A 26,286-nucleotide genomic window follows, 5' to 3' on the forward strand; every position below is an offset into this window, starting at 1 on the left:
TAGTAGAGTACGCCTATGTTGCATATATGTAACCAATTTAAACGTCATAATAAACGTGCTCCGCAAAGTCTTTTTATTATATTTTATATTAACTTGTGAAAAAAACAATGAAGTTCGCTTATAAGGTATAACATGATATTAATTTTAAAACTTTATTATTATTAAATATATACATGGATAAAATATTAATTTTATATAACAGATAGTTTCTCCTAACCTATTTTCATTTGTTTATTTTACTACATCCATTTCGATAAATATTGATAATATTAATAATACGATAATTTATTAGTTGATATAAAGTTTATATAAGATATTCTTTGTTTTTATAGTTCAGTAATATACTTGGTACGGTCTATCGCAAGGGAGATTTGATATTTTCTCCTGATGGATCATCTGTTATTAGTCCTGTGGGTAACAAAATCTCAATATTTGATTTAAAAAAGTAAGTACTTTAATAATAATAGTTCATAATAATAATAATAATAATAATAATAATATGTTAATCATATAAATTAATAATATTGTTATAAAATTAATTTTTGAGTTTTAATTAAGTTATGAAATTAATTTTTAAGATTTATTAAAATTATAATTGTTTTATTACAGCAATAAATCCTTGACTCTTCCCATAGAAAGTAAATATAATTATACTGCTATAGACATATCTCCAGATGGATATTTGTTAATTGCGATTAATGAAGGTATAACATATAAAAATAAGTTTGTTATTAATAAATGATATGATGAGGTTATAATTAAATGAAAAATTATTTGTAGTGGGAGACGCTCATATAATCAGTATGATAAGTAAAATGATTATACATAAATACAGATTTAAACGTCGTATCAGAAGTGTTAAATTTTCTCCAGATGGAAAACACTTTGCAGTTTGTAAAGAAAATAATGGTAATTACATAGAAAAAGAAAATATCCATTTTTTTTTGTTTATAATTTATATAAAGTATACCTCTTAGTTATAAATAAATTATTTGTACATTTCTATTTATAACCTTTTCAGTTTTCATTTTCAATGCACCTGGTCTACAATCGGGAGAATATAATCCATTTATAATGGAACGGATATTTCATGGAGCTGTCGATGAAACAACATTCATAGATTGGTCATTTGATTCAAAACTTTTGGCAATTGGTTCGAAAGATGCCACTACAAAATTGTACAGTTTACAGAAATGGGAAAACTTTAAATTCATTACACTTGGTTGTCATTCTGATATGATAATAGCATGTTTTTTCGAAAAAAATAGTTATGATATATCGACCATTAGCAGGTATAGGGTAAATTATATACATTTATCAATATTTTTATGAATTATTTTAAAAACTTCAAAAAAACTTATGAACAGAAATGGACAATTATGTGTTTGGGAATGTACCATTGATCCAGATGATCTAGTAGAATGGGAACCACCAACTAAAAAGGATAGAAAAACTGATAGTGATGATGAAGATGATATAGACCTAGATAAAGCAATAGAGAAAACTGAAAAACAACGAAATAACTTAGAGCGAAAATTAGTCCAATTACGTAATATAAAATTTTCATAAATTTTACATAAAGCTTTAGTATATTTAGTTAATTAAAAATTTCAATAAATTTAATATTTTAGAACTTACATCTGAACAGAATGAAGAAGAGAATACAGAAATGGATTCAAAGGTTAAAAAATTACGTTATAAAAAAATTGCACGGCATTACTTAATAAATGAAATACGAAAACAAACCAAAGATGCAGTATTAACAGCAGCTACATATCACAAAGATACTCATATTTTAGTAGTAGGATTTAATAATGGTTCCTTTTGTTTATATGAAATGCCTGAGGTTAACATGATTCATTCTTTAAAGTATGTTCTGAAAATGCAAACAAATAATATCGTATTATACAATTTCTTTATTTTATCTCTTTTATTTTAACAGTATTTCTGCGCAAGGAATTTCTTCTATAGCATTGAACTCTACTGGAGACTGGATAGCTTTAGGATGTTCTCATATGGGTCAATTATTGGTCTGGGAATGGCAGAGTGAAACGTATGCTATGAAACAACAAGGACATAGTAACAATATAAATTGTTTGGCATATAGCCCGGATGGACAATATATTGTTACTGGTGGTGATGATGGAAAAGTAAAGCTATGGAATACAATGAGTGGATTTTGTTCAGTTACATTTCAAGAACATTCATCTGCGATTTCAGGAGTTTTGTTCAGTCACAATCGCAGATTTATTATTTCTTCCTCGCTCGATGGAACTGTTAGAGCATATGATTTAACTAGATATAGAAATTTTAAAACTTTGACATCTCCACGACCAGTTCAATTTAGTTGTGTGGCAATAGACTCAAGTGATGAGTTCGTTGTAGCAGGTGGTCAAGACTTCTTTTATATTTACTTGTGGAGTATTAAACTAGGTACTTTATTAGAGGTATGTCTAATTAAAAAAAAAAAATTATCTACTAAAAATCTTGACTATTATAAGACTCCTCTATTATATTAATTTTCTTTTTCAGATATTAGGTGGTCACGAAGGACCCGTTGTAAGTTTAGCTTTTAATCCAAGCCCTGCCAGTACAGAATTGGTATCAGTCTCCTGGGATAAAACATTAAAAATATGGAATGCTATTGAAAATGGTTCTATGCATGAGACAATACAATTAACTGCTGATGGTTTATATGTTACTTATAAACCTGATGGCGAAGAAGTTGCAGTATCTACTTTAGATGGACAAATTTCATTTTTCCATTGTAAAACTGCAATGCAAACGGGCAGTATTGAAGGTAGAAATGATTTAGGTAGTGGTAGATCCGAGATAGATATGATTACAGCAAAGAAAACTTTACAAGCCAAGTATATAAATATGTTTTGTTATAATACGATTTAAATCATTCCTATAATTATGAATTTAAATACTATATTACAAATGATATATATTTTAGAGCGTTTACTTCTTTGTGCTATTCTGCTGATGGTTCGTGCATATTAGCTGGTGGACAATCTAAAAACGTATGCATTTATAATGTTAAAGAAGCAATACTCTTAAAAAAATTTGAAGTTACACAAAATAGATCTTTGGATGCAGTAGATGTATGTATTATTTTGAATTATTTAATTAAGTTTTTAATATAATATTTTTTAGTCGAAGAATCTTTTTTTTTTTGCCCCCTTTAAATAGGATTTTATAAATAGACGAAAAATGACTGAATTTGGAAATATAGCTTTGGTCGAAGAACGTGAAGAAAATGAAGATGGTAACGTAACATTACGTTTACCAGGTGTTAAAAGTGGTGATATGGCTAGTAGAAGTATGAAACCAGAAGTGAGAGTATTTAGTTTACAATTTTCTCCAACAGGTAAATTTAACATTAAATACAATATAACATATGTTTAAATTCATGTTATTAAAATATATTATTTAGGACAAGCGTGGGCAGCAGCAACAACTGAAGGCTTGCTAATATATTCATTAGATGTTGATTTTATATTTGACCCATTTCAACTTGATCTTAAGATCACTCCTGATACTATAAAAGAAACACTTGCTAAAGTGGAATACACACAAGGTTTGTATTATTAAATGCAACATACGCAACATACGTAACACACATTAGTCATTATAATGCTAATTAAGATAATTAATATATTCTTTTTATTTTTCAGCGTTAATGATGGCCTTGAAACTGAATGAAAAATCTTTAATAAGACAAGTCATTGAAACTATTCCATATACAAATAGTAAGACTATTTTATATCAATTTATAATATATGAAATAAAAATTTATTATCACACACTTTATACATATTTAATATTTTAGTTGAACTGATCGTACGAAATTTAGCCGATATTTATCTAGAGAAGACATTGAAATTTATAGCGGTCGAATTAGAATCAGCAAAGCATATACATTTTTATCTTTTATGGATAGAAGTGATATTAAATAATCATGGACACAAAATGAATACAACATTTCAAATCCCGTTACTATTAATGTTACAGAAAAATATGCAGAGAAAGTACGACGACTTGAGTTCGATGTAAGTTGAATTAAATTTTTTAATAATATATAATCTTAACAATACAAAAATATCGCTATAATAATTTGTTATTGCAGATGTGATTTTAATCAATATACAATAAGTTATATAAAAAGAATGGGAGAAATAAAGGCTGCTAAATCTAAATTAAATGATAGTGTAGCTACGATTAGCGGATCATCCGATACTTCATTTATAATGGAAATGGATACTGATTGATAATAATACGAGTATAATAATTTTAAATGTGTATATAAAAAATTTATATGTGAAGTAAAAACATATATATATATATATATATATTTTTTTTTTTGTATTAAATACTTTTAATGTTTCTTAATATATATTTTATTTAACAAAATTAAGCTTTATGTAGACAACATTATGTCTAGATTATATCATTAGAGTATATATAATAATCAAAAATTTACATAGAGATATGTTTATACAGATTGCATTTATAACAACGTGGACATATGCTAAGTGCACCAAAACAAAGTCAATTAATACTGAAAAGAGTTGATTGACATTACATTAAATAAATTTATTATGCTGCTTTCTTTAGCAAAAGTATAGGCCAATATAAAACGATGAATAAAAGAAAAAGAATAGGAAATCCAATTCTGCTATAACGATCTATTTGTTGTGATCGTGTTCGATAAGGAAATAGAGATGATGTTTCAAGATCAAGCCATGTTTGTAGAAGATGTTTGCTGCCTGCTCGATTGTTCTTTGATTTTATTGTATATATGGTATCATAATCCCAGAATTCAGAATTTTGACTTTTGTCCGTCATAACTAATCGCTGAATAATAACAAATAAATAACACCTTGATAATAATATTATATACATATATATATATATATATATATATATATGTATGTATATATATATATATATATATATATATATATATATATGTATATATATGTATACAGTAAAATAACGATAATACAAACTTAATGCGTGATATGTTAAATCATATATTTTTAATTCTATAGAAAATAGAAGAACAATATCGTATACAAACCGTTTGAAAGCTTCGAGGTACAATTGACGATTGTATATCGTTTACATATTGATAACGTAAATCAAGCACTTTGACTATTACAAATTCTCCCAAAGCAGCAAATACGAACATCATGCAACCAGCCATCCAAAGATCAAGTGCCTAGAAATTTATAATATAGTTTATTTTATTAAATGAGATATCAACATCGTTCATTCTCGAAAATGATTAAAAAATATAACTCAATTAAAAAATCATATATTTATCATCACAATTAATCTTGTTGGAAGTTTCTATAGAAGAGCTTTACACGTTCGACGATCTGTCGAATTTATAATGCAAATTATGTTAAAGTTTTTAAGCCGGAAGTTTGTTTAATAATATTGAAGTTACTTTTGAATCATTGTTTAATTTGTATATTTATTTAAGATATCCGTTTTTGGTTGCACTAATAATTAAAAAAAATTTTTAAACAGTTTAAAGAACACATTCGGAAGATATAACTTTTTAAAAGTATTAAAATCTTTTCAGTGAATTATTGATATTTTTTACTATTCATCTTTGTTTGATACTCAATCAATTTTCGTTTCTTACAAATATTGATAATCGTTGATGAAAGAACTATCAGAATTTTTTAAAACAGTCTAATAACGTGGATCTTGTTCTTCATTAAACATTAATAATGTAAAGGAAACATTTATTTTATTCGAATATTATATCTACAGCATGATTGTGGAATTGAATTTTATTTTATAACTTTGAAACGAAAAGTTTCCCGAAGATATAATCTATATTATTTAAAATTGATAAAGTTATCTTCTACAGAGTTTTTTGTTAAAATTTGAAGATAATTTTTTTAGATATTACAATTTTCCTGAATTTTTCACTGAGTTATGAAAACTGAAAAAAAAAAGAAAAAAAAGAAAAATGTGTGAAAAGAAAGTTAACTTAAAAAAATTGTAAAAATGAAAAGTGATGTATCATTCGAAAGCTTAAATTTATTATGATCTTTTTGCCACAAGAATCAGGTCGATAATTTTTTTTTTTTTTTTCAGTTAAAAGTTATAGTCTCTAAAAAATTTTGCTAAATATGTGTACATCGAACTTTTCTATTTTTTCAAGGCCAAAAAAAAAGTAAGAGCTGGGAATCAATGACCTATATATGAATCTAGGAATATGCAAACTTTCAACAAAATTAATTGGAGGTGAAAACATATAGTTTTTGAATAGAATCCTTTTCATGCAAGTACTCACTTTCACATAGGCAACCGGAGGTATGTCACTTTTCAAGCCAGTAAACATCGTCACCAAAGTAAGCATACTCGTTACTAAAAGAGCGACACGTCCTGGTATCGCATCTAAATCCAACCAAAAGCTGAACCAGGAAAACATTACGACTAATGTCGATGGAGCAAACGTTTGTATTAAATGATGTCCTATTTGTCTCTCAAATCGGAACAAAACCACCAACCTTGAGAAATTTCCTGTACGATATTCGATTAATTCTATGCAATGCATTTTCTTTTTTTTTTTTTTTCTATTCGTATTGAATTCCAAATCTAGCCTATGGTCGAAATTATTTTTAGAAAAAAACTAAAATAACTTACCATTCTTTTCCATCATGTAATGGGTAGTCTCTTCGAAGACAACTGGTTTTCCTATATTATATTGTAACAATTTTAATTCAGGATTCACTGTTACACCGCTATCGTCCCATCTCAATCGTAACTTTTGACTATTATAAGAAACTGCAAAGATAATTCTTCGATAATGTTCGAGATAAAATATTTAATAAGTTCATTGGTATTTTACTTACAACTTTCCACGTAAATCGGACAAACTTGTATATCCATAGGATAAAGTTGAAATTCCATTTGGCATGCTATAATTGCGTGCATTCGCGCGGAATATCGGACGGTTTTATTTCTGTAGAGTGTGACCGATGAGAATTTGTGGTTTAAGGTAGCGATCTCTGCGAGACATTAGTGCCGCATTAACACTTGTCACAGTGTAGGAATCACTTGAGCGAGCAATAATGGCAAATGGAAGACGATATCTCGAAACAGGTACTATACGCGAACTGCTAATTTGATCGAAGCGTCAATCGGCAATGACATAAATATATAAATTAGCAAAGCAAGCTGATGATATAATTACCGGAGACTTTTGAATTTAGAAAATAAGGATCAGGCTGCCAAAGATTATCGTAGAATTCTGATGGAAAAATAACATAATCGTCTCCTTCCTCGAAGATATCATCGAGCATATAAAGTCGTGACTCGGTCCAGCTTTGACGAACGAACATATCGACTCTACAAAATGAAAAATAAATCATTGTTCAGAATGATAACATCAAATTAATCTAAAAGGATTATTTGAGTTTGTCAACTCATGTAAATTTAATGGCTCACCTAAAGTCCATATCCTCGACGTTAATGGAATTGATGTCCACGACAAAAATACTGAAGTCAACTGTCACTGGGAAACCCTTCTTTGATGGCGGTCGAATCTCTTTAATAAAATAAATAAAACAAATATCTCTGATCGAATTTTAAGATGATAATCGATTTTAATTATATATTATAAACCTTTCACGTAATTATTTGGCAATACGACTCTTGGCTTCATGGTACGATTTTTGACACTTCCTCTAAAAATACTGAAATTAGATCAAACAAAATCTCTCTCTCTCTCTCTCTCTCTCTCGCTCTCTTTCTCTCTCCCTCTCTATCAGAAAAATCAAATGATTTCGAGAGAAATAATTATTCCGAAAAAAAAAAGAAAAAGTAAAGAAAATAAGATTGAAAAGATTACTTAGCGGAAAATACTTCTGGGAAGGGGCTCAAACAAGAGTGAAGAAAAACTATTAGAATCGTGCTCTTCATCTTAGAAGTTTAGAGAACTGTCAATGTTTTTCGATCGACATTTCGAGTCAACTTGAAAGGAGTCCCAATTAATCTATTAACAGGTCACTTATATGCAATCTATTTTAATTGCAGATATAGTTGTACACTTCGACGTAGCAATTATTTTGTTGCATTATGTAAGAGACAGATCCTATTCTTGAGTTGATAGTAAAAAGTAGAAAAAAAAAAAGAAAAAGAAATGTAAGATACAAAAGAAGATCCATTGATCAGGGGTTGGCAATATGGCGAATAGACGCACGTATTGTATTATTATAATCCTGACAATATTTACAAATCTGACAAAAAGTTTTCCATCAGTCCTCATTCTCAGTAATATGAAATCGACTAAAAACTGTTTATGTTTTATAGTTATAAAATACTATTTTATGTTTGTAACTAATGTTGTTGAAAGTAAATGACATTTAGTTATATAAGCAATAATGGTATATTAAAAATTATTATTTATTATTCAAGTAAAAAAAATAAATTGTATGAAACAAAATTTTTGATTAAATTTATTGATATTGACATTTTTGAAGAAATAACGTCATATTAATATTTTATTATATTTTTTCGTGTCCATATGATGCCTTTGATACCTGATCTTTGATAAAAGAAATTATTAAAGAAATTATTAAAAAATATAAAATTTTTCCGTGAATCCGCGAATGAAATTTTTTTCTACGATAATCTTATGGTTTCTCAAACTTCATCTATATTCTTTGGCTTTTTTCAATGAACTAATTTCTTAAATTTTCTTCATAAGTTTAGAATCAGGTATCGTGGCTGTTCGCAGGCCATTGTTTTTACACTATTCTATTGTAAAATATCTTTTATTACTTTACTCTGACGATGGCAGCTGTCATTATTTTAAAAAAGAAGAAAAAATATTCTGAATCTCAAAATATTTGGATATTTTATCTTTTTCTCTTAAATTTGAACATTCTTTGCAAAATTTCATCAAATTTTTGCCAAACAAACATTCTTCCGTCATCTATAGTCAATATGACTCGTCGCTCAAAATTATTTTCAACCAATTCTCCATTGTTCATTTTACATATTTTTTACACCACAATGACCGTCTCTTTTTATGTTCTTTCGCGAAGAAACATTTAATGGATTAATCGATTTCTAACGGTACGATTAAAAACGTTCTGTGGCCACTTCTCATTAATTCGTTTTAAAGTAACACGTTTCATATTTTTAAAGAATTGCATGGAATTTTTTGTTATCTCGTTGTACGAGAACATCGTTTACGATTAGATACGCTACTTGTTACATTGTACTTCTTTATCAGATAACTGATGATGCTTTAACTGTATGAATTATTCTTCTTTTCATATCGTTTAAGTTATGCTGAAGTGGCGCCATCTCTTTTTATTTTGTATTGTAAATTAAAAATTTTCTTCAGCATTGAATACACTAATCAATTTTTATCAGATGTAAGTTAAAATTGACATTTTTGTGATGCACTTAATAGATTCATTGAGATTATTGTTCGAGCCATTATCGAAAACTTTTGTTTCAATAATTCCATCGATCGAAAATTTTTTTCCATATAATATTTCATTTGTTATCTTCTTTTTTCTTAATAATAAATAATAATTTCTAATGTATCATTATTACTTATCCTTTTTAATTTCTCATTAATTTCAACATTATAATAAAATATTTTATAATTGTTAATCATAATTTTCAATGTTGACAAATGATAAATTACATATTACTAAATCTGATTAAAAAAACAATTTGTCGGTGATTAGAATCGAGTTTTCTTATCGCTCTCATTGATAGAATCCAAGAAAAGACAATGGTACATATTTCTACTATACTGGGCTTAGACATCACGTGCCTTTAAAAGTCGACCTCAATCGATGACCTCGATGAGTCCTCTATATTTTTATTATTCTCTTTCTTTATTTGTTGTTTTCTCTTATCCCTTGCAAAACTTCACGGACAGATGCCCGAAGTCAACCGAAATCAAAATTCCGTTATAATATCCGTTCAGATGAAAAATAAGAATTTATTTCTTGGTGAAACTTTTAAAGGATCCAAAACGATCGCCTTTCTCACGATCCATCGGCCATATTGATTCTTCTGTATCTTGCCTGGAGCTATTTTATAAGGTCTACTACTTAAAGTTTCTACGTGGCATTAACGTATTGGCAACGACCAGGATATATTCCATCGAGTTCACCTTATGAATTTCTGAAATAGATTATTCGACATTAATATCATAAAAATTAATTTTAATGCAAACGATCTTTAATAATCAACAAATAAGTTTTCTTTTTTTATCATTTATATAATTTTTTTCTTTTCATTTCTAATCGTTGATATTCTTGATGATCAATCGAATGGTTGAATAATATTCAGAGATTCAAAATTTACAATTTTTTAAAGTCATTAATTCTTTCCTTTCTTTTTCTTTTTTTCTTGATTTATGTTTCATAAATATACTGTTATTTTGAATTCGTTTGATTTTTTTTTCTAACAACTAGGACATCGTTTCTCGAAGAACAATATGATAAACATATTGTGAAATAGACGCCATAATCATTCATGATTATCAATGTTCTCGTCGAAATAGTTATAGGAGAGGGATACATAAATAGTGTTCCGTTCGTTGGAATGTTACGGAGCTTGGTGTAGAAAGTTCACTCGCCCGATGATTTTCTTCTCATGTATTGCCCCATTTACATAGGTCTCTCACACAAGAGAGCATTCTATTCAACAAATGAAGTTAAGAATGCAAAACGTCGATTTAGAAATCACGATGAGTATGTATATTTGATATTTAACCCTTTAAATGAATATAATCAAAAAATTAATTATCCGAGCAAGTGCCTGATCATTCTTGAAACTTTATTGATCATTAAGTCATTAAATTTAATTATGTTATCAATAATATAAAGTACAAATTATAATTTATATCTATAGAAATAGGGTAAATTATAATGATTGTGAATAAAAAGAAAATATATAAAGGTTTAATATAAACTTAAAAGGGTAAAAAGATCAATCATTTCTGAGATATAAACGTCTTGTCACGATTGCGATTTGATGATGAGTAAACAATTACAAGGTAACATCCTGAAAATGTCGGTGTATTATTTTAATGAAGAAATAAATGGTATTTTATTATAATATGGTCGTCCTAATGGAAATGCTATAGCTATACAATGTCTTTAGATGAAAAATTATTCTAATCGAACGGAATGATTTTTTTTTCGAACACTTTGTATAATATATATTTAAAAATTTATCTTTGTAATGTTTTCTTCAATGTAATTATAAAAAAAAAGAAAAAGAAAAAGAAAAAAAAAAATTAACATAATCTGATTATGACACGTATAATATAAATAAATGTGTTTTATAAGTTTTTTCTACATAATATTTTATCGATCATAAAATTAACGTTTAAATATTATGTAATATTTAATTTATTTTGACATAAAGTTATTCAATATAAATATTTTATAGAGAACAAATTAAATGACTTTGTGATTCAAGTAAGAAAAAAAAACAAATCCCTAAACTAAAGACTAACGATATGCATATATATATATATATATATATATATATATATATATATATATATATATACTTCTTTTACTTAAGTAATCATGTCGGTTGTTATATACTTTGATTGTGATTTATTTTAAATATTTAAAATATATAGGAGAGAGAAAACGCACATGCGCACGCATGCGTATTCGCATGAATTGCCCATCGAACGAACATCATCCACGTTTAAATCGTATATCTAAATACAATATTTTCACTCAACAATAAAGTCATATGACGTTTGTTAATGACGTTTCATCGTGGACAATTATATTTCCTCTTTCCTTACTTTTCTTATCGATACTGAAATGAAATTTTTTTTCTTAAAACGTTTTCACAGTAATATAAATCGAAAAGAGAAACACTCAAAAACACACGTACTCCTTATCCTTTTTTTTTTCAAAACATTGTAAAGTGTAACGATTATGACTTTACTCTTGGAAAGGAAAGCATGCATTAAACAATGACTTTCACGATAATGAACGAATAATAACTCTTTTTTCTTCTTATTTCTCTTTTTTGTTTTTTGTTTATTTTTTTTTTTTTTTTTGTAATAAGGAACATGTGGATTGGTTTAACAACGAAATGAGGAAAAAAGGATAGAAAAAATAAACGTTCAATATCGGAAATGACGTAAGAAGGAAACGATCAATAAAAATTATAAAAATTATTCTTCCTCGTTTCACGTATCAATGTATAAAATATTAAATTAAATCTTGAAAATTTGAAAATCAATCGTTAAAACGTGGAAAGTCCTGTATGTATACACGATTAAGAGTGCAGATTTCTTCTCGTAAATTTTCATTTTCGTCGTGTCTAATGTTCGACGAACCGTGAACTCTCGAGTACACTCAGGTGCATTTCTGTGTTCATTCATGAAAACGAAAAGAAGATCAACGAACTTACAACGTGTCCTCTTTTCATATCTCTCTTTAACCTGTTAATAGAGACTATAAACGAGTAGTCATGAAAATTTTTTTCGTGATAAAAAAAAAACTATTATTTGTCACTCCTATTATAAAAAGCATTACTTATATTCTTTCAATTTTTTAATTTTTTGTTTACAATCTATTAATTTATCGAAATGAATTTATCGAGACTCTATGTTCTTTTTTTTTTCATTCGTAGCATTTTATTCTTAATAAAAATAATAATAATACGAAATAATTGATATGAAATAATTTGGAAATTATTTAATAATAATAATTGAAATAAAAATATAATAAAATTCATAGATTTACGTTTACCGATTGAAAATCTCGAGTTAACAGGTTAACAGGGTAACGTTACACGATCGAATTCGATGATAGAGCTGCAAGAGACACCCCTCGAGGGTCGTATTGATTTCTATGATGGCGGCTAGCCGGCGCCCGCCACCCTCGCAGTTCGTCGGGAAAACCGAAGAAACGTTAGCTCCGTCTTGTTTTTTAATTGGTGTCATGGAAATGAAACGTTACCTTCTTAAATTATAACAATTTATCGGCAAATAGTTCGGGAAATATTTTTTTTTTCTTTCCAATCAACGATTTTGACTTTTCGTTGTCAAGAAGTCTCGTGCTTTTTTTTTTTTCTTCTTGTTTCTCGAGGCGGTTGTCCTGGTCATTCACATCGAGAAAAGTTCGTAAGAAAAGCGAAAATAAAAACGAAGGAAAGAAATTTGATGACGGATCGTTTGATATGTTTTAATGACTTTTACATTTTAAAAAAACAAGTGTCTAAACTCCAACCAGTGTCAACTGATTTAAATTAATTAAATAAATACGAGCGAGATAAGGAAACACAATCATGACTGTGGAGTGTTGCTCGAATTCGATTGAAAAATATCGTTCATTTATTTTGCGTGTGAACAATCAAGACATCTACGTGAGTTAATGGAATTTATATGATCGGTATTCCTTGAAAACTCGGAGTTTCGATAGTGCGTTTGCATGTAAGTATCATCATGATTTCGTCGATTTTTTTTTTCTTTCGTTTGTTTGTTTATCTTTTTTGGTTTCTCTTTTATATTTTAGAAATTCGATGATATTAATATTAATTCGAAAACTTATCTTATATAATAAGACATCCTCGTTATCGATAATTTCACGTGGCCAAGAAAAACGTGTTGGTAAGACAGATGTGTACTGTAGATGCGTTTTAATTAAGTTCTTGGAACGTTTGGAGTAATAAGAAGGGTGCTCGAAAAAATATATGGCATTTTTTTTTTCTGAAAGAAAATTATGCACAATAAAAAGTTACGTGTGTGATTTAAAGTCCTTTTTTTGTTTGTAAGTATCTCTCCTACAATTATCTCTCTCTCTCTCTCTTTCTCTTTCTTTCTTTCTCTTTTTCTTTCTCTACCACCACTCTATCCTTTTTTCTCCCTCTATAACTTTCACCCGGATATTATCAACATTTGTGTATCTTATACGTAGATGCTTTCTCGTGAGCGTTGCTTTGAATCTACGCTGGGTCGATAATGAAACGGATGAGACACGAAAGTAAATTCACATCATCAAGTTCTTCTTCTAGGATATTTTAACTCCTTCACGTTTCATGACGCGATTGAGTTGCTCTCTGTTTGTCTTCGTTGATCGGATCAAAAACAAATGAAAGGAATTGATTTTTTCTCTTTTCCTTTTTTTTTCTATCTTTTCTCTTTTTTCTACTTTTCTTTTTTTTTTTTTTTTTTTTTTTTTTTTTTTTTTTTTTTTTTTTTCATTAAAGTAATCACAAGTTTAATAACGGCAAAAGAAAATTATCCATTTAAGTTTCGTAGAAATCAATAAATTCATTTAATATCTTTCCATTTTTTTTTCTTTCTAGATAAAAAAAATTTGTTCCTTTATACAGAAAGAACTAATGCTTTTGTAAATATTGTCATATCGTTGTTTACATTAGACTTTTATTAAAAGGTATACTTTTCTTCATTTAAACGTTATTCATTTAAGAAATCTTGAAAAAGTTTTAAATAAAACTTACAAAATTGAGTGTTAGTCTTCATTTCATAGAATTTAATTTGTTGAATAAAATTGAATAACGTAATAAACATCCGTAAAAATATTTATTCGTATCAGTGCACGTGTCGAGCGTTAAAAAAAAGAAAAAAGAGAGAGGGAAAAAAAAAGAAACAAAAGAAATGAAGAAATCTTTACAAATCTTTACGAATCTTTACAAATTTTACTTTTGAATATAACAGGTGAATCAATTAATAAAAATCGTATAAACAGATTGATGTATATTTACTTATTGAGGATTTCACGTTATTGTGTTTTCGTAATAAATCTTTCAATTAAAACTCATACATCGATCAATATCGTTTCGTAGAAGTATGAAAGCTCCATTATAAGCAACCTCAATATTCTCGTTCTACCCGAGAGATTCCACTTTCGCTTGCTTCTTCTTTCAAGCTATATATACAAACATAGACACACCGGATATATTAGTCAAAGTGGTCTTAATCCAAGAGAAATCTTCTCCGTGTAAGGAGATATTCACGAGTTAAAACAAACGATAATAAACAACAAAGGTAATAAATGATGTCATTTCTCTTTAACGTACTCGTAACAAATCGGAGGTGATAATTCGCGGTTATCGTATAGAACTCACGACTTAATTTGAGAATTGTAAAATCGTTAGATCGTCAAATACCGTTTGGAACTTTTATCAATATTTTTCAAAAGGGCACATGACAAGGAAGAATTTTCGAAATTGCATGATCGTAACATTTCATTTTTCACGGATAGAATTACTTTTGTCATATTTTTAACGATCACGCACGACGCGCGCCTATCTGCACATGTAAGTATTATATTTTTAAAATCATTTTAATTAGAGAAATGTTGTTTTGAAATTGTAATCAGCAAAGATATATATATATATATATATATATATATATATATATATATATATATATATATTAACAATTTATAATACAATGTCACAGTGGAATTTTTTGTCATTTATAATTATTTAATTGTAAAATTTTTTAAATGTTTACATTAAAAATATTCCGTTATATATTATATCTTAGAAAAGGTTATTATTATACTTACAAGAAAGTTGAGAAACATTGAAGTGCTTATAAAAAAAACTGACACTGTCAGCAGATACGTTTTTAATGTATAGCAATTTGTAGCGCATACATATACACACACACACATATATATATATATATATATATATATATATATATATATATATATTAGCATTAAATTGTATTTATATTAGTTATATTGTACTAACAAGAAAGGAAAAAAAAAATATATTGAAATAGACACCGATTGAAAAAAAAAAAAGAGAAAAAAGAAAAATAACACTCTTACAGTAACGTTTTTCTTTCTGATTGGCGAAAACGACACAAAACGGAAGGAAAGAAAGAAAGAAGAAATCATTCGATCAAAGAAAGTTGTTATCGAGGAAAGGTGTGAATCTTTGCTGAGCACTCGAGTTGTGATTCGTGGGCGAGCATATCCCAGGCCTAGACATTGACCTCGAAAGCGTGGAGTATCCTTTGGTTCATTACAGAGACACCATTACCACGACTATTACCACCACCATTACTGCCACCACCACTATCGCCGCCACCACCATCGTTATTACCACCACTACTGCTCATCATCATAATAATCATCGTAAGACGAGATCTGACGTCAGCTATAGGATCAGCGGTACGTGAATTTTTGAAGCGTCATTAAAAAGGTCACAGGTTGTTTTGTAAAGGAAAGAAGAGAGAAACGAAAGAGAGAGAGAGAGAGAGAGAGAGAGAGAGAGAGAGAGAGAGAGAGAGAGAGAGAGAAGTTTAAAGTAATCCAATCAAAATCATGCGTGGTATTTATCCATAACGTCAAACTTATATCATAATACTTATATATTAATTATTGATACTTAACGAAGAACGTTAAACATCATTCTTAGGAGCTAATTTATTTTTTCATCTGTTCATTATCGCCGTTGTAACTTCCAAACGATCGATTATCTTATCGGTTAGCTAAAATAAAATTTCTATTATTCGCACTGCCTACTGTTCATTTTATTATCCGTAATTCTTGTTTTCTCATTAGGGAAAAGAAAAAGAAAAAAAAAAAAAAACGATTCTCGTAGAATGATCGTAAGAAGATTTCTGTTTGATTATTCGCATATATATTCGCTGTTATAACTCGATAGTATTAACGTCTGTGTAGTTTATCTCTCTTTATGGAAAGCGAAACTTAATAACCACTAGATACCGAAGAGGATGTTGGTTGAGAACGGTGAAACCGATCGTCGAGTGATCACCAGTTTCTATTCTCTTTCGCTGAAAACAACTCGTTTCCATTCGTGGATCAGCTTTGCATACCAGAAAATAGATAAGATTAATTTTTTTTTATGTTACTTGTTAATCGTCATTGATTACAATTTTATTAGATTATATACGATCGATATATTTTATTATATTTTCTAGTACATAGAAAATTAATGAACTCGTTCGCTTTGATACTTCATGAAAATTACTGTTACTATCTTTAGGATTTTATTCTTAGCGAAATAAAATCATTATCCACTAATATATATTCGCGAGAACGTTTAAAAGAGTACCCATGATATTATCTTATTCGAAGATTCATCATAATTTAATTCATGAATTTTTATTCTCTTTAATGAGATTTCAAAATGATAAGTAATTTATCTTTCGATTATTAATCAATATGATTATTATTTATTTTCATATTTTCATTTTATGTAATATTTATTGCTTTTTTTCTTTTTCGATAAAATCACATGTCACCAATAAAAATGTATCTATGATCGAAATGACTATATATCTGGTTTATCGATCTGAGAGATTTGTTGAGAGAAAGGCAGTACAGACTACTCTCTATCGAGTAACTTTTTCTTTCGTTTCATCCTACCATGAAGTATATACCTAATGGATATCGTTAACATGTACTTTGAAAAAGCTGTTTCACTCATCTCAATTATTTAAATATCTATTGACATTCATTCTAATTGAAATTATTTCAAATTTTCCAAAAGTTTCCTATGAATTTCTTTTTAGAATCTTTAAAACATCTAACACAAAATACGTAAAGCTCATTTCAAATTTGATGAATCTTTGATCTTCCTTTTTTTCGTTGAAAAAATTTAAATAATAAACGTAAAATTCGCAATAAAAACAAATTCATTCAAAATTTGTATTCTTAAGTTTTTCATGCTTGGACATTCGAAGAATCGAGCGCGGAGCACGTAATAAAATTGAGTTTATTTCAAATTTGAATCTTCAATCTTTTCGCGCTAAAACGTTTAAAATATCAACTCGATAAATACAATGAAGTTACGTTTTTTCGAATATCTATTGTTTCCGAGTAAAAATTGTTGAAATATTTTCTTGGAAATGTTCGCTCGTAGAAATCATTCATGCAAGAAACGGTAAATGGGCTTTGAACGTTTACGAGCTTCCTCAACTACACAGTACATTTTTTTTCTTTTTGATATAACATGATTCTCTATCGTATCGTTTCGAAAAAAAATAAAAAAATAAAACAGATGAATAGGCCAAGAGATAGGTTTTATAAATATATGTATCCAATTTTCAGTAAAATTATTTAAATATTTCCGAACGTCTTATAATTCTCATAAAAAATTGAATATTTATTCAATGGTGCGAGCTCAGTTCTTGGAAACTATCCGGTACTGTGTAAATGTTTAACTTGATCAAACCAAATATTATTTCATTAAATTTTAACTAAATTAACATCTCGCAACAATTCGTTTCCGATGACGTCAAAGTGTTTCAGCAATAGTTCGATAATAAACGATAAGAGAAAATAAGGACGAAAAAATCGATGATAAATATTACAAAATTCTTTTCTAATTTATATTTCATTAATACATTTATACTAAAAGGATGATTGAATTCATAAGAGTATCATTGATTACATTTTATAGGCTACTAATTGCGAAGTCATTAACCATGAATCATTCGACGACTAATCACAGTCCCGTATTTGCGATCATAATCATCTCCATCGAATAGATTCATGAGTCAGCAGAAACAGTTGACAGATAGCAATTGGTTAATACGAAGTGACAAAACAATCAAAGTTATGATCGAAAGTTCATTTTTCGAAATGAACGTGCACGTTCATAGTCGTTATAATGAACGATATCGGAGTTACGTTTAATCTTATCGGGGAAGTACGTTAAATTTCATAGTTTATTATCTTTACTTCAAGTAGAAATGAGAGACAAGGAAAGATAAATATTGAACAAAAAACAAAGGAAAAAAAATAAAATAAAAAAATAAAAGATTAGAAAATTAGAAGTAGATTAAAGGAAGATTAGAACATTATAAAAGATCGAAGAGAAAAAAGGAAGCAAATAAAAAAAGAAAGAAAGAAAGAAAAGAAAAAGGCGAAAGATTAGAAAAGTTAGAAAAAGCAAATCAAGAAAGTCCGTGTACTAAATTACCTCCTTGAATTACTGTCAAAGCTTACTGTCACCTGGATCCCTGACGAAAATAGAGAGTGTAACGTCGACTCTAACACGATAAACGAGGTCGCGCGCAACGCGTCGCCATTTCTCATCTCATCGATTTGAAAAGAGTCAAGACAGGAGGGTACACACATACATTCTACTTTTAAGAGAGAAGGATGCGTTATTCATGCAGGTGTTTTCCGTCCATCTTCTCAAACGACCTTAAGATGTTTTCGAGTGCATAATGATGAAGTTTTAGAACCTTGACCATCATTATCTTTCACATACCAAACATTCAACAAAGTTTATACGATTTTCCGGAGCACTTTTCTTTCTTTCGTATTATATATATATATATATATATATATATATATATATATATATAATACGCGTCTGTGTGTATGTGTGTTTGTGTGTAACTTTGATTTATATCATCGTATAAATTTAGTACCTCAATTTTACTGCTAGAACTATCAAACGGTACGTAATATCGAGAGCAATGCTTTTATTTATTTATTTTTTTTTTTTTTCATTTTTTCACAAAAAATTAGACTTTCCTTTCTTTCTCTTTTCTCGTTTCTTTCTTTGTTCTTTGTTCTTTTTCTTTTTCTTTTTACTTACGAACGAATAATATATAAACAAGATTTTCTTTTTTTCCTTTTTATTATTTAATAATAATATTCGATTGCCATCGAATTCTAAAAATGCAACATGCCTCATTATCACGATGACACGTTTGTACTCTTTAAGCAAAGTGTGACACTTTCCAAACTCCCATGAGATTGTCATAACCAGCCCAAAGCAAAGTCACTCTTTCGAAATATAAACACATTCGATCGTTCATGTATCCTTTTATTTTTCTAATAAGTCTTCAAAAATACCATAGAGATAGATTCCATTCATAAATTAATTAATAGATCAATAATGTATTTATTAATGGTGTTCATTGATTTTAGAAGATCATGATATTATATTCTTTCGATATTATGACACTTGATACAGCTATTATATCATTATATCATTATATTATTTCCAATAATGTTTCTTCGTACAATGTTATTTTCTCTTCCTTTAACGAAAATATAAAATATAATAATACTAATATAGAACCGTTAAAACTCGCGAACATAAAATCGAAAGAAACTTATCGTTCTCCCGTAGAAAAAAGGAAGTACGTTTAAATGAAAGTTTCCTCCGAGCCATCCATGATTCTCTTTCGATTATAACTAGATCTCCACTAAGATATATATATATATATATATATATATATATATATATATGTGTGTAGATTATTTTAAAAATAAATTGCAAAAATTTCAGAGCATGTTTTACTTCTACACTGTAAGAATAAAAAAAAAAATCATCTAAACATAGATCCGGAAATGTTTTCTTTCCAAGTTATAAATATTTTTTATATTCATCAAACAATATGCTTCCTATCGAGAAATTCATGTTGCGATGTCGTTGCGAAGTACGCATTAATGCGAAAAGAAATCATTTCCTGAAATAATATATTGATAACAATTTCAAATGTTCTTTAAGTCCGTTATTAATAATAAAATGTTTACAACATAGAAAAAAAGTGTTTCCGGAATCTTGTTTATACAACTTTTTTTTTTATCCTCACAGTCGGGTAGAATATACTATTAAAGTTTGATGGTCTATTTCTGAAACACATATATACACACACATACACACATATTCTATATGTGGTTGACATTATTTCGAAACAATATTCAGGAACGATGATCTCTCAAATATGTATTTTCTAAAGTATATAAATAGATATCGTATATTAGGATTGTTCTGCTCGAACGATTCGATCTTTTAGATCTTTCAGATCGAATTGAGGATAAAGAAAAGAAAGAAAATACTATTCATCTTTGTTTTAACAAATAACAGGTGTCATATACATATACATACACACACACACACACACACACACACATATATATATATATATATATATGTATATACGTATATTAAAATAAAAATATAGATGTCAATTTTGTGTACGTATTGTGTTACGAAACGAATGAATTAAAAAGAAAAGATTTCAAGGAACACTGGATTGAAACGACATCAGTATGGTTTCCTTGAAAGAAATCTTCGAAGTGGTATAGGTCAATGAAGAAAATGACATGGGAATTTGTTGTTAGCTATTTTTTTCTTTTCAATCGAATCGATTTGTCTTATCGACCTGTCTTATCGTTCTCTTTTACTCTCTCTTTCCCTTTTTCTCTCTCTCTCTCTCTCCCTCTCTCTCCCCTTCTTCTCCATCTCTCTTTCTCTCCCCCTCCCTCTTCATCGCTCTTTCGCTCTCTTTCTCTTTCTCTTTGCTCTCTTACCTTTTTTTGACCCTGAGAACAAAATAAAAAGAGAAAATAAAATCAGATAAGCAGAAGGATGAATGAGTATCACGATCTCTTGCTCTCTTTCTCTCTCTCTCTCTCTCTCTCTCTCTCTCTCTCTGTTTCTCTTTTTCTCATTCGTTTTTATCTCTTTTTATTGATACCGTTTCTTTTGAATATTGAGAAAATACAACATGGTAACCCAGCTTCCAGTTGACTCCATCTAGACACATATATATCTTCGGTAAACGGTCCAGAATCTTATTTGACTGAGTAAAATATACAGAAACAGGTTTCTCGTCATGACTTTCGAGTTTTCAGACTTTTCGTTAGGAATTCATCCGAGTATTTGTCAGCTTTTTTCTTTTTTCCAATTTCATCTCATTTATCTTTTCATCGAATTAATGTTATTATTTGATAATTATTAATTTATTATTATTTATTTATTTTTTTTTTAGTTTTCTTTCTTTTTTTTAACAGTTAATAATATACGATTTTAAAAAAAAAAACCGAAAGCGTACATAAGTTTTTCTTACACTGAAATCGATCGTCTCAGGTCGATCAACTTAAGAAGGAGAAATTAATGACTTTCTTTTTTCTCGTATCTTTATGCTAAGAGATTATAGATAACACACTGTTATGGTTTAACAAATTGGCAAATGAAATATTTGAACGCGATAAATGCTAACTAATCAAATAATAATCATTATTATAATATTAATATATAAATAATAAATAACGTTTATAAATAATAAATAATATTTATCTCATTAATAATTAAACATAAAAAATAACAAACATCTGTAAAGTCTAATGTTAACTTAGTATTCAGACAAGTTGATTTAATTAATTGGTAAATCGTTAAATAATTAATAAAATCGAAATTCGAAAATCGAGGTCAGTTATCAGAAAATAGGACAACTCAACGAGTATTCGTCGAACTTTGTGAGGAAGAAACTTTGGCCTTGGCAAAGGTTCGGTTTAACATAAACGGTACCTGTCTCTAGGTGAAAGGTAAATAAGATGGTATAAAATAAAAATCTTGAATGAGTGGTATGCGGTAGAGGAAATGTGTATGTAGTGGGATTGAACAGGACTGGTCCAGCGAGAGATTCGGGTCTAAAGCAACAAAAAGAATCGAAAGACAGAGAATTTGGACCATTGACCTGTTTTAATTGATACATCTTTACAGCTTCTATCACCTACTTACATACATATGTAAATACGTTGTATATACGCACATTTTTATATCGTTCCAATGCTTTCTCTTCGATTATCGAATCTATATTCTTCTTGTAAAGGAATAAGAAACAAAAAAAATGATATTTTTGTGTAATTCTTTTAATCCAAAATCCTTGGTTAATTCAAACGATAATTTTTATTAGAAATCTTATTTTATATAGTCGATCAGAAAAATGACGATTGCTGACTTGACTCGACTGACTACTCCAATTTCCCTTTCTAAACATAACTTTTAAACGTTAATTGTAACAGGATTATTTTGTTGCTACGTAAGGAAAAAAAAAAAAAGAAAGAGAAATCAAATTTCAATGTTATTATCACTCGTTCGCTAACTTTTAAGAATGCGTATAAAATAAAAGGAAAAAGAAAGAAATAAAATATGTATAGGATATTAACGTGAATCAATCGATAAGCTTTTAAATACATACAAACAATCAAAAAAAAAAAAATATATATATATATATATATATGTACATATATACACACCCACACCCACGCACGAACACAATCATACACATACGTAAATATTGGATTCTAATCCATATTGTATAATTAATGGGACAGTGACAGTATCGACAAAATTGATCGAATTGAAAAGGAATTTTTCCAAGTAAAACCAATTATAGAAAAAAGTATCCGGTGTCCTTGCCCGTGAAAAAAGTCAACTCGGTTGATTACTCTTAAGATGGTGAACAAGTTGTGGTACTCTCGCCACGCAAAATGAGGTCATTTCAAAGTCGTTGATCTTCATACGAGACTTGTTTGTCCTGGAAAGACGAAACACGATCGAAAGGAGCTCCGTAGGAGGAGTAAAAGAAAGGAACGAAGGAAGTGAGATTACAAGGGTGGGATAATCTGAAAGATCAGATCATTGTTCAAAGTTCACGAAATCTTACTCGGATGTACAATTTTAAACGATTTATCGTGATTATGCTCTCATGATCAACTGTACATAGTATCCCACTACTTAGCTAGCCGGAAATCGAAGTTGTCTCAGCTTTTACATTTTGGCCTTATTTGACGTGTTAACCTCACTCCACGAACGTCTTCCACCTCTCCTAAGGGGTTTCGACCACCACTTCTCTTCCCCTTCTTCTTTCACGGTTACCTTTCGTGGACCCACAACCAAGGTTATAAAGTACACCGATCACTTCAACGCGAAGCGCTGCCACATTGCCGATCGACGTCGTCTTCAATATCACTGTCCTCATCATCGGCACAGCCCTGCTATTCGAAAACGACAATTCCTCGGCAGAATTTTGGCAAAGTCAGCGGTCTTCTTACTTCGTACTTCTTCTTCTTTTTCTTCTCCTTCTTCTTCTTCTTCTCCTTCTTCTTCTTCTTCTTCTTCTTCTTCTTTTTCTTTTTCTTCTTCTTCTTTTGCTACTGTTACTTATACTTTTTCTTCTTTCTGCTTTTTTTTCTTATTCTTCAAACATTATTTTTTTTTCTTCATCTTCAACTATTTCTTCATTGAGAAGAGTGATTTCAACGTTCAGTTTCATGCGAGACTCTTAATATTGTGTTACCGTCTCAAGAGAGTATACAAATTGACATACATATATATATATATATATACATATATATACATACATATATATATACATACATACATACATATATATATATATATATATATATATATATATATATATATATGAATATATACTCTATAGTATTAAAAGTAAGATCTCTTGAGATTTCAATTTGGTGGCTAGAAAGTCAGCAAGTATCGTGCTTGAAGATCGCCTTCATTTTATTGGGGAAAATTGATTCTGCAAGCAGAGGTAAGAGAATATATTTTATTTTTTGTTTCATTATTCATTCGTGAAAAAATAAAAAAAAGAAAGATATTTCCGTTAAAAAAAGTTTCGCTTTAAACAATCATAGAATGATCAGTGTCGTTATAATAAACGTGATATCATTAGTTTAATGATAATAACTTTATACTTCTCATATTTTTCCTCGGTTTTTTATTTCATTCCGATTGAATATAAAATTTTGTACGAAATATCGATCTTTATTCTTCTTTTTTTTTTCTTCGTCATCGTTTATCCAATATTTGTATCCGATTTTTCGTGTTTTCATGAAATTACCATATATTTGAAAATTGCAAATTGTGAAAATTGTGAAATTTATAATATTCTCTTGATGGTACGATCAATTGATTAATCAGAACTTTCACTTCGGGAAACCATTTATGTCGGAGATAAAATGTTCATGTTAACCGGAACTTGATGAATTTACAACAGACAAGCTAAAGAGAAAGAGATTATTGATTTCACTATGAAATACCTGGCTTGTTCTCGTGTGCATCTTTATGACGCGAGAGAGTTGATATAACGGATAATATATTGTCGATTTTATTATACCAATAATAGGAAAGTTAAAAATTTTAACATGATAGATTGAAAATTAATTGCATCGTAATTTTCGTTACTTCGTATTAATTTAAAAATGCTTTCTCATTTTATATAATTCATAAGAATGATATATAATTCATAAGTTTTTTTTTAATTTTATAATAAATGTAAATGTTTGTGTTGTACGTCGTAAAATACTTTTAAATTAAAAGAAACATAGAAGAGGATAAAAAATAAAAGAAAAAGTGAAATACAGGTAGTCAAAAATTATTAATTAACACAAAATGCAACAGGTTCAAGGAATATTAAATTCTATTTTTCGCAGTTGTTAAAATTCAACTTACAAACGGATAAACACGTCTCGAAGAAATTAGTTCCGGTGAGGGTTTAAATTAGACGATAGTAATGAAAGTTTCCATGCGGCGTGAAAGTTATCACAGTATTCACTCAAAGTGAATGACCGTAACTATAATATGAACATAGGACATTAAGGACATTAAAAACATTAACTTCTTAATAACGTGTTATTAAAAAATATCATTGCAAATTTAATGTCACTTTTTTTTCTTCGACTCCTCGATCTAATATTTTTTAATTTCTACGAATTAAACGAATTACTAAATTATTTCTACAAAATTTCTTTGAATTTTTTTTCTTTTATCTTTTCTTTTTTTCAAGCTTTTTATAAATCCATCGAAGACAAAATTTCGTAAATTTTCAAGCAATGAAAAAAAGGAAAAAAAAAATAATGAAAAAAAAAAGAAAAAGGATATAAATGATTTTTGTTCTTAACAAAATCGATAAGATAAGAAGTGGCTCGTTGGCTCGTTTCGATGTCAAGAAAGTTAAATATTTCTCAATGTAAATTTCATTATCGACATTTCCGCTCCATCAGCTAATAAAGCACGATCAAACACACACACACACACACATATATATATATATATATATATATTTATATATATATGTAGATATTTACAAGATAGTCAACCCTGAATTTCCTGTATGAAATGAAAGTCGAAGATTGACCCCGTAGGTTTCTCTTTTATTACAACTCCTACCATTTCTAAGAAGATTTCTAAGAACTTCAAAGCACCCAAGAGAAATGATATTGAGATGAAGGAAAATGATGAACGAGAAAAGAATCTTATTTTCTTTCGTTACAGACAATGGCGAGCTTTATTAATTCAACGACGATATTTATGAACGACATCTACGATTATTATCTTTGGACTCTCTCTTTGGCAGGTATGATGGATTTTCTTATTAATTATTATTTCTCGATTATCAAACATATCATGATCTTCTTTTCTTTCTTATTTGTTGAAATGATATCGAGAAGTAATCATAATTTAAAA

The 26,286-nt window shown here is 28.5% G+C and overlaps 3 protein-coding genes across 12 annotated transcripts in view; 2 read left to right on the forward strand and 1 right to left on the reverse strand.

Annotated features, from left to right (window-relative positions):
- LOC124423159 (periodic tryptophan protein 2 homolog) lies at window positions 1–5,175 on the forward strand. 2 transcript variants are annotated; one of them, XM_046960612.1, is made up of 16 exons: window positions 1–125; window positions 333–445; window positions 610–704; window positions 781–909; window positions 1,022–1,292; window positions 1,368–1,549; window positions 1,632–1,869; window positions 1,943–2,447; window positions 2,533–2,870; window positions 2,960–3,107; window positions 3,196–3,373; window positions 3,440–3,583; window positions 3,681–3,755; window positions 3,836–4,055; window positions 4,133–4,285; window positions 5,058–5,175. In XM_046960612.1, exons 1-15 carry the CDS (start codon window positions 108–110, stop codon window positions 4,272–4,274), a joined length of 2,796 nt encoding a protein of 931 aa, XP_046816568.1. In that variant the 5' UTR covers window positions 1–107; the 3' UTR covers window positions 4,275–4,285; window positions 5,058–5,175. The 2 variants fall into 2 exon arrangements, with proteins under 2 accessions (XP_046816568.1, XP_046816566.1); XM_046960610.1 differs by lacking the exon at window positions 5,058–5,175 and having other exon boundaries at window positions 4,133–4,351.
- On the reverse strand, window positions 4,409–15,909 carry LOC124423160 (glycine receptor subunit alphaZ1). 6 transcript variants are annotated; one of them, XM_046960613.1, is made up of 9 exons: window positions 7,880–11,226; window positions 7,654–7,715; window positions 7,477–7,576; window positions 7,223–7,377; window positions 6,882–7,037; window positions 6,673–6,813; window positions 6,320–6,549; window positions 5,087–5,227; window positions 4,409–4,860 (listed from the first exon to the last, which is right to left on the reverse strand). In XM_046960613.1, the coding sequence occupies exons 1-9, from the start codon at window positions 7,948–7,950 to the stop codon at window positions 4,603–4,605; spliced, it is 1,314 nt and encodes a 437-aa protein (XP_046816569.1). In that variant the 5' UTR covers window positions 7,951–11,226; the 3' UTR covers window positions 4,409–4,602. The 6 variants fall into 6 exon arrangements, with proteins under 6 accessions (XP_046816569.1, XP_046816571.1, XP_046816572.1 ...); XM_046960615.1 differs by lacking the exon at window positions 7,880–11,226 and adding an exon at window positions 14,764–15,318 and having other exon boundaries at window positions 4,412–4,860; XM_046960616.1 differs by lacking the exons at window positions 7,654–7,715; window positions 7,880–11,226 and adding exons at window positions 15,573–15,616; window positions 15,843–15,909 and having other exon boundaries at window positions 4,413–4,860.
- Window positions 12,910–26,286, forward strand: part of LOC124423161 (elongation of very long chain fatty acids protein 4-like) — an 18,102-nt gene continuing 4,725 nt past the window's right edge. Inside the window, exons 1-3 of one of the 4 annotated variants that reach the window (XM_046960623.1) lie at window positions 12,910–13,468; window positions 24,284–24,352; window positions 26,095–26,176. In XM_046960623.1, coding sequence (XP_046816579.1) covers window positions 26,098–26,176 — 79 coding nt within the window. In that variant the 5' untranslated portion in view covers window positions 12,910–13,468; window positions 24,284–24,352; window positions 26,095–26,097. Of the gene's footprint in view, window positions 13,469–16,054; window positions 16,188–24,245; window positions 24,353–26,094; window positions 26,177–26,286 lie in introns of those variants that run through there. The other 3 variants (XM_046960620.1, XM_046960619.1, XM_046960622.1) reach the window with 3 other exon arrangements.

The sequence above is a fragment of the Vespa crabro genome, chromosome 3 (genome assembly GCF_910589235.1).
Source record: "Vespa crabro chromosome 3, iyVesCrab1.2, whole genome shotgun sequence".
In the NCBI taxonomy this organism is placed as follows: domain Eukaryota; kingdom Metazoa; phylum Arthropoda; class Insecta; order Hymenoptera; family Vespidae; genus Vespa; species Vespa crabro.